General features: G+C 40.1%; 1 protein-coding gene across 1 annotated transcript; it reads right to left on the bottom strand.

Annotated features, from left to right (window-relative positions):
* Positions 1–2,059: 2,059 nt before the first annotated feature.
* Positions 2,060–9,180, bottom strand: LOC137996885 (extracellular calcium-sensing receptor-like). The gene has a single exon (XM_068842518.1). It carries the CDS (start codon positions 6,781–6,783, stop codon positions 4,093–4,095), a length of 2,691 nt encoding a protein of 896 aa, XP_068698619.1. The 5' UTR covers positions 6,784–9,180; the 3' UTR covers positions 2,060–4,092.
* Between the last annotated feature and the right edge of the window lie 820 nt (positions 9,181–10,000).

Raw genomic sequence — 10,000 nt, forward strand, 5'->3', positions numbered from 1 at the left:
GTCCTACTTTAAAATAAATTCTAAAACGATTTCAATTCATTCGTGTGTTACATTAAATTCGTCCTAGACGCTTTATCCGTCCTGAGAAGACGGATAAAATATCTTTAAAGCGCCATCAGTTTATCCGTCGCACCAGTGTAGCGTCGAATGAAATGCATAGATTATTTTCGTACATTATTAATTATTGCACTCCGGTTGAGAAGTAAATTCGATCCATTAATCCACGGTACAATTTATGTCTACGGAAGGACGAATTTAATGGAATATAATTCGTCTGAATTAAATTCGACGATAGCGCGACGTATAAACTAGGCCTAACGCTCGAAATGTCAGCTTTCAGGGGAGTGACCAATTTATCATATCGACACAGTTGGAAAACACATTTCTGTGTGGACACAACTATGCCAAGTGACTGAATTTTCCGTTTCTAAGTTAATTATTTTAATCATGTCCAAACGTTTTACTCGACAAAACTTCTGTCTGCTGTGGTGAGGTGAAAGGTTGTGCACGGTTCGTTTAAAATAAATATATATTTTTAAAATTTCCATTCAAAATGAATTGAAGAACGACAATTCTATTTGACTATTTGTCTTTTCCTATGTTTCCTCTTTTGGTAAAAAAAATCATACAGCGATGTTCAGCTCATACTGTATTCCGTTTGTACTGAAACGGAATAAGCACAAATGGAACCGCTTCATTTTACTGTGGTTTGCCCCAAAACACGTGGAAACATCTACCATGCACGCGAAAATGAAAGCAAAACGCTGGGCTTGTTTTTTATCGGGACGTTCTTAGCTGGATTTAACAAAAAGACAACAAGAATAAGATAAAGATAAAGAAAACTCCTCTTCAAGACAACAAGGAAATGTTTGACCCGCAGGCGTGTTTGATAATAAAAAAAATTGTGCACTTATGACGTGCGATAAATCTGCATGTTCCTTGTTTTGTGGTTTCAGACTCACGCGACCAGTGATTAGTGGCATTAAGAAAGAAAAGGAACTATTTTCGCGAGAAAAGATTTGAGGACGCTTTTCCTGAATTTTTTCCTTCGCGACTCGAGGATACTGATAGAAAAAACTCGAATGCAGAAAAGTGACGAATGTACGATCTTCCAATTGCTAACAAAAAATGATTCTAGAATTTTCCGGCGGTTCAGTGGAACAGGCCCCCCTGCAAATTTCTGTTAGGTGACCGTTTGCTGTTTGCCGTACACTTCGATCGCAGTGTCATTAACTGAATCTCCGTTTTTGACCGCAGTACCGTGATTGAAAAGTTTAAGATCTAAGACGAAAACGTCCCGTCAAGAGTCTTTCGTCATTATTTCATCTCTTTTATTTACGTCGTACAATATGAGCGAAGTATCCTGAAAATAAATTGACAACAAGCGATTCAGTTCAGAGTAAAAATAGAGAATAAGATATTTAATATTTTAAGATATCAGTGCGTCAGATATAATAATAAACTATCACATAAAAAAGAAATAAAATGTGGAGTTCCTCAAGGCTCAGTCCTGGGTCCTCTACTGTTTTTAATGTACATTAATGATATATGTGACAGTTCAAAACTATTACCTTTCATTCTTTTTGCAGATTATACCAATTTGTTAATGTCTCACAAAAATCTGGATACTTTGATAGAAAAAATAAATGAAGAATTAGAAAAAGTATCCATTTGGCTAAAATTAAACAAATTATCACTTAATCTCACGAAAACAAATTTCATGCTGTTTAAATCATCCAGGAAAAAAGTTGATCAGGAATTAAGAATTAAGATAAAATACCATTGTATTACTCAAGTACGAAGCACAAAATGTCTTGGTACAATAATTGATGAGCAATTAAAATGGAATGAACACATTAATTATGTAGCGAACAAAATATCTAGGTTAACAGGAATATTATGCAAAGCAAGGCATTACGTGACAAGATCTTTATTGAATTTATTACGCTTTAATTTACCCTCATATTTTTTATGGAAATGTTGTATGGGCTAATGCGTACCAGTCCCATCTAGACAGGCTATATAAACTGCAAAAGAAAATTACTTAATGACTATACAATCATAGCTCGATATCTTTATTTGATGAATTAAACATACTGAATGTATATCAAATTAATTATTACACCATTGTCATATTAACAAATCAATTCAAAAATAATCAATTGCCAAATTCTTTAAAGAACATTTTCAAGACTAATGAAGACGTACATAACTATTACACACGATCAACGAAAAAATTGCACAAGCCTCTAATTAAAACAAATCTTAGAAAATTAAGTATAAGTTATAAGGGAATAGATATATATAATAACTTGTCAAGTGATCTAAAAAGAATCCAATGTCAATCATCTTTTAAACGAAAACTAAAAAAAATTATCCTTACGAATCAAATATAGATATTCTAGATTTATATATTTCTTAATTTTAAATCTTGATACCAATTTGTATTTTCTTCTGATCTATCTGTTAACTGATTTCAGGCATATTTTAGTAGTGGCTATTATGTTACCTACAACATTGTAGCCTTATTTCATCAATCTGTAAATTAACTTACATATCATGCATCGCCTAGTTTTTATTAAGAGTTAGTAAAGGGGGTCTCCTAGATAAGCCTATAGAAAGGCTCCTGAGACTTCCTGCTCAATAATTATACTACGGTGATGAATGAAATATTGTAATAGGAAATGATCTTGGGCAAACAATGAAAAAAAAAAAAGAAAGAATAAAAGGTTCATATTTGTATACTCTCGCTGTCGTCAGAACCACAAACAGTTTGGCGATTTCAGGTCGTTGTGTGACCGCACACCGTATGCGCTAAAATACGTGCTGCTTATTACTGTTTGTGGAGTTTTCGTCAACGTCGCCGTTGAGTCCATACTATCGGGTGAGTGGGTTCTTTTCGTTTCATTCGAGAACACAGTGTGATGCCTAAGCAGGTTCACTGACAATAAAAATTAAAGAAAAAGCACAATCACAAACCAAAAGTTACGTTTTACAGTGCTCTTTTTTCGATAAAGCCCTTTTTTTAAAAACTATCCGCGTGAAAATTCAGTCTCCTGTCAAAAAAAGTCGTGTTAAAATAGACCCATAACCAGTTGTCCGTTTGAGAAGCCAAAGCTGGGAAGAACTATCAATGTTCAGAATTTAACGATTATTGAAGACAATGCGGAACAGACACAGCACATTTTAACCGCCAGTGCGAGACTGTTCCAGCTTCTGGTACTTCCCGTTACGAGCAAGCCTTGATTGCAAATTAAATTTTTAAAAATCCCTCCAAGAAAGCGCTTCCCAAGTCGTTATGACCTTGATAACGACAAAAACGATTGCAATTTAACGAAAGGCATCATAAGCACTTGCAATATGGTCACCACTGTTATGAACACTACTTTAACAGCAGCCAAATAAGCGGCCTGAAAAACCCAGCCTTGCACGGCACTTGTATCCGGAGAGGTCATAGGTTCATGGCGCTACTTTCTGCTAAAGTAGCGCTCATAACAACGATCACCATTTCAAGTGTTATCACTCTCTCCGCAGTTGAAATATATAACTTTTATGTCTTTTGTTCATCATGAAACCCATTCCCTCCGTCCAGGGGCCCGTTTCTCGAAACTAACTTCCAAAACTTTTGGTTGTCACAATTAAAAAGGCAGAGGTTTCAGGTCGTTAATTCTCACAACCATTTTTTCTTAACAGGCAGATGGCACTTTCACAAAGAGTTATCGGCGGGACTTTCGAGAAACGGGACATAGGGGTAAAATGGTTGACATTGTTACAATCCCCGAAGAAGGAGAAAAAAAAAAGAAAGCCTTTAATTTAACAAGATAAGTCTTAAAGGTAATACGTTTGCAAGGTCGACTGGCTGAGTGACTAATTGCAAAGTGTGGTGAAATTGTGTCGGGCTTCGGCATTCAGGAAACACCGAAGACAAATCCAGCCAGAGGTCGGGACGGGATTAGAAGGCAGGGCATGCGCATGGAGAACCAATTTCGTCGTCTTGCCTAGCTATAGCGCCCTTATTATTTTAAAGAAAGGTTGCTATCGAGTAAATTAAACTATTATAAATAGGTGATAACCTTATTACTGCCTTGAATTTCACCGGTGCGTGCGAGTTTTGGGGATTCTTGGTACCTCGGAGAACTCAATGTCACTGGTTGCGGATGTCGCTGATCCTTGCTGGGAATAGCTGCTTTCCGAAGGATGTGACTTTTGTCGGGATTCTCCGTCGACAGGGCTCCGACGGAAGGTGTGGTTAGAAATTTGGCTCTTCATGTAAAGCACCGTATTTTTCTCAGGATGCAACAGGATGATGTACATCTTAGGCACGAAGATGCACACAAGCAGACCAGTTGCCGAAATGATTGAAGACGAGCCAGACACCACAACAGTGTATTTCCCACGAATCGTCAAAGCAACTGGATAGAATGTCAGCCACGATATGACCAGCACATAGAGCGCAAACGCAATGAATTTGCCTTCGTTGAAATTGTGTGGAAGTTTCCTGGATTTGAACGCAAAGTAAACGCAGACGAACGACATGGTGACCAAAATGGCAACAAGCAGATAACGGCAGAAGCTTCCCGCAAGCGTAGACGTGATCTTACATCCGAGATAGTAAGATGTTCTCACGGATTTGTCTATTTCTGGGTGCGGAGGATCCAAAAGAAACCAGATAATGAGAACAAAAACATCCAAGCCCACAATACCGACAATGATAAGAATATGTTTGCGCTTCTCGATGAAACCGGCTTTGGTGAGTGCAGATCGCGGAACGCGATGCTCAAACAGATGCACAATACGCTTTGTCTTGACCCCAAGGACAACGACGGCAATGGTGTAAAAGATGTAACGCCACGCTTCTGATACTGGGCAGATGATAGCGTTGGGTTCTGCTAAGTTTATCAGGGCCCACAGATAGGTCATGGCAATGCTAAAGAGAAATAGGTAACTGAGTTCTCGATTGGAGGCTTTCACAATTGGTGTGTTGTTTTTCCATATGAACACACCACCGACAAGTACTGTAACGAGCACACCCAAGCAGACAATGAAGGTGATAATTATCCCTACGGGGTCGTCCCAGTGAATGCGCTCCAGGGGTACTGGGAGGCATTTTGTGCGTTCCTCGTTTGAGATGTGATCCACGGGACATTTAGTGCAATTCATGGCCCCATAGACGCTCGAAACTGTGTCCTGAGAACATTTGATGCATTGCCAACAGCAGTTTATCTCTTCCGTCTGTCGGTATCCCGGCTTACACTTCTCACTGCAAACCGATCGCGGGATTCTACCCATCACCCCATCATTCCAAACAATGGCACTTGAGTTGAGGTTGAGCCTCTGTGCTTCCCAATTCCCTACCGTCTCTACGCGGCCTCCAGTGTCTTTATCCACTCGGTAGTTTATGATACTATAAGTAGCTAGGGAGTCGCCGTTTTCGTCAAAAAAGACGTTCGACGTTTCAGTCGTGAAGTTGACTTTCTTCAAATATTCCAAGACATCTTTAGGCTGAACGTAAGGTCTTGTTCGCGGGCAATGGCTCATTGGAGGGGATTTACACTTGAAAATGGCGTCTAACGCATGTGCGATTGCGTACACAGCGTTGATAACATAGGTAGTTTTACTGTCATAGAGGCTCTTTTCAAAAATGTCCTCCGTGACCCTCAGGCTGTCGGAGCAACGCTTCTTGCCACCGGAGGGAGTAACATTGAAACTGCAATGATATTGGTTTTCCCAAAATACCCTCCACCAGGGGTTAGACCTGTAGAGGGATGTGCGTGACAACAGATATTGCTTATATGAAGGGACTGTAAGTTCAGTAAAAACAACCCCCAACATTCCCTTGAGGACTGGCTGAAGCTCTTTCTCGTGAATAACAGCGTCGTGATTTCCCCAGGCTTCACTAGCAATCCATATTTTTCCTTCCAGGCCCTGTCTTAAAGCTTCTCTTAGCACACTGAGGGCTGAGGTGCCATACAAGACAATCACGCCCACATTTTCCAATAGTTTCAGCTCGCCGATAATCTTTCGAATTTTGGCCGTTTTCTCGTCATTCATGGGCACGACATTGTAGTAAGCGATGCAGATTCTTTCGAGTTTGGAATGTTTTCGGAAGAATTCTATCCCCGATCTACCGTAGGCATCGTCAGTGGCAATAGCAGCCACGTAAGTCCAATTAAAATATCGGGCAATATCCGACATCACTTTGGATTGAAAGCGATCCGGGGGCACGGTGCGGAAAAATGATGGATATGCACTGCTACTGAGTTCGTCGCTTGTAGCGGCATAGCTGATAAGTGGTATATCCTCAACTTCTAACAAATTGGACACCAGAATCGATGATCTCGACGTTCCAGTTCCTACAACCGCGACGACCGGGGCCAGCTGACCCGAAGGCAAAATGCTGCACTTCTCGTTTAGTTGTGGACTGCCGAATGCAAATTTGTGAACATTTACGTAATCCAAAGTGGAGTTCATAGCGCGACGATTTATGAGGTTTGTATCCGAGATATCATATCCGAGCGTAACGTTAGGCAAAAGGGTTGTGTCGTTGTTGATTTGTTCAATCGCAAAGATCATAGCTTCGGCCAAAGACATATATTTTGACCTAAATTCTCCACGTACGTGAACGGGAAACAGTCCGCCGATGACAACTTCTCCTGACTTGCTAATTCTCAGTCCTGGGACAGTGTCGCTCGTTAAGGCTACCTGTGGCCAAACAAGGCTCAAAATCATCGCCAGCAAAACTCCGGAGTAGGATTTATCCAAACCACGAAATATCAACATCATTAGCGTTAGAAGCTGTGTTAACACCACTATGAATTTTGAAACCTCTTGGGGACAGCTCGGCTAATTTCTCCTTGTAATTTCTCCTTATGGCTTGATGCCTACAAATTAATGAGAGCACAGCACTGATTTACCAGGCGCTGGTTGCTTTTTCGTTTCCTTCTCGAAAGTGAAATTGTTTGCGGAAGTTTTGAACTTTTTGTCATGCACGTACACACCAGACGTCAATCAAAGTCAATCCGCTTAATGATTCAGTGCATCGGGCAGGATTCGGAACTTCGGAAGGTACAAACTTTTGTCAAGAGATGTCTCACAAGGGAACCAGCGTAAATAACCAGAAGGACACGATCTTGAAGCGTGTAACTTGCAACTCTTTTCCTTGAAGCAAAGCGGGGGATTTTAGGACACTAATTTTATGCCCAAATATGGACAAAAATAAGATCGATGCTCCACGCGTGTGAAAATGCACGAGATCCAAATGAGGAAAATTTTTTAACCCTAATAAAACCCTAGCTCTGAACCAGAGTTAATGAGCAAAGCGGGGGATTTTAGGACACTAAATTTATGCCCAAATATGGACAAAAATTAAATAAGCTCGATTCTCCACGCGTGTGAAAATGCCCGAGATACCTTACATCCAAATAAGGAAAGTTTTAACCTTAAAAAAGCCCTAGCTCTGAACCAGAGTTATTGAGGTTCTGAAATAACTTAATGGATTGGGCTGACGGCGTCTTTTTTCTGTCTACGAAAAAAAACTTGAAGTGCGGCATGGAGCGATGATAACCATACTTGTCGTTCGGAAGCATGTGAACAACCGGATAACGATCTTAAGCACTGATATGATATGGACATTTATAATTTTTCTTTTTACTTTCGTTATTTTTGCTATAACTGTTATTTTCGGTATGCTTATTGTATGGTTAATGTATTTGTTATTTTTGCGATTGCGTGCATTTCTGGACATATCTCCGTGTCGTTTACTGGCCAAGTTATCGCTAGGATCATGACTACACATTGAGTCATGCCAACCTTATGTGCTGATCAGTGGGATTCGGAGTTTCATCTTGATGAGTATTGCCACGAGGAATTGTATTTTTGAAAAACGAATATTGAAATGATCAATAGTAGAGACTGTTTCGTTAGTAAGTGCCACAGATGGAAAGGAAAGGAACTTATTTAGGTATCAAGTCTTCCAGCGCTAAAGCACTAATGAGGCCCTCTTAGGGGGGAGGGGGGTGCCCATGTCCTCCGTCTGAATTTCACAGCTAGCTATGTCGCAATTTCGGACATTCTTGTGTCACCTGTCGGACTTTCATTAATAAATTTTAGCTTGTTGCCCCTCTGACAATCCCCATTCGCTGGAACGACGCCAACGGAACATACGGCCTCTATCTTTAGTACTTTTAAGCCCAGGGTTTTGAGACCTTTTTTAATGTTTAATACCTATTCAGAGTACTTGGAATAGTTGTTGAAGTCAATGAACTTCCATCTGGTAAACTATACAAGTGAATAAAGGCCTAATCTGGTTTCTACAATTCTGATAGTGCAAGAGTCTAATGTTTCTTCCGAGTTCAACTCTGATTTAGTTGTCAGACTGTGCTTTTCTGTAACTATAACAACCCAGGAGGAAGGACATTATCGACCATTCATTATCTGCAAGGCACGCGTTTACAAAAGGTCTGTGAAAAATCATAGTTAGTAGAGTGGTTATGAAACTCGGCAAACTTCAAAGGGTTAAACAATAGCGCGGTCTCTGATGTTGAACAGACCCGTCACGTGACTCTGACCGTGCACAAGTTTGGCATTCCGACGACTCGCTTATGACTCTGATAGTGATGTATTTCAATAACTCGCTTACGATTTGGAACACCAAGATGAACGCGATCAGTAGAGATAGAAGTATCTCTGACAGACTGATGGAGTGCGCACGTGAGTCATGCAGGGAGAACATGATACGCAAAGTGGAAAAGTCCTCAAAGGGAGTGATGCACTGAATACGTCAATCACATGAAATGAATAATCAAAACAGCAGTAAAATGAGATGTATTTCTGTTCGCCTTTATTGGACCCTTATTAGCTATAATTGGCCATTATTGTTAACAATGATCATTATTAAGTAATTACGACGAATTGTTTACGCACAAATGTTCCGCAGTCCGCAGAACGTTCACAATTCTGAAATTCGCTGTCGGTCAGTCTTGACATTTGTGTCGCTTTTGCTAATTCGTTGTAATAGTCTGTGGGTCGTCGCCAGTTCGTGGCTATCATGTCGCCTGTTCAAGGCCATGTCGCTTGTCGGAATTTACCCCTAACAGGGCCTCACTAATTGGGGACACTGTACACTGAAATCAACAAATTAACGCAAATCAGATCAAATGTTGGTTTTTGAGGAGAGGGGAAAACCCGAGTACCAGAAAAAAAAACTCTCTTTCGTGTATTCTCTCGCCAGCCCCATCGGTCGCGGTTCTGTTATTGGTTTTAATAAAATGCTGACTATGTATGCCATAAAATGTGGAAAGACTGTTAAAGGTTGCAGGAAACTGAACGTAATTGAATTATCTTTACAATTCTTTGTCCCGGTGCTCGACGGGTCTCACGTCAAATGGTTTACGGATAATCAGGCCGCTGCTAAATTGTAGGGGTTGGCAGCATGAACCTTGAGCTACAAAGAATGGCCGGAAAAATCTTCGGCATCTTCATTAAAGACATTTACCCTAGTTGTAAGTTCACCAAAATTGGATCACAGAAGCTCACTCTTGTTTCAAGATTTTGTGTTGGCACAAATCGGAACTGTCATCTATTTGTCTTTTAATTAGTGATTGTTACGGACATTACAGTTATTTCAAGATGTTTTTCTTAATAATGAATTTAGTTTGAAAATAATAAGTGCTGAAATGGTGGCCTTAACAAACTAAAAGAGCAGCAGAAGAAGAATAGCCATCACAGCCAATTCATGCATGCAATGAAAAAAGACTGACTTTTCCTTACGGACATTACAATATACCTATACGGGTTATTAACCAGTTAAAATCTTCAAACTTGATTCAAAACTCTGAATTATTATAGGGAAGAATAAACAACACTCCAGACCTACTTTTATATCTGTGTTATTCTACTGAATCAACCGTTTGGCTTGTTTAAAAATGTCTCACGAATTTGAAACTTTGGCCCATCAGTTCTCAGTACTTCATGAGGCCCACATTGTTAGACCCCCACAGAG

The sequence above is a fragment of the Montipora foliosa genome, chromosome 3 (genome assembly GCF_036669935.1).
Source record: "Montipora foliosa isolate CH-2021 chromosome 3, ASM3666993v2, whole genome shotgun sequence".
Classification (NCBI taxonomy): Eukaryota; Metazoa; Cnidaria; class Anthozoa; order Scleractinia; family Acroporidae; genus Montipora; species Montipora foliosa.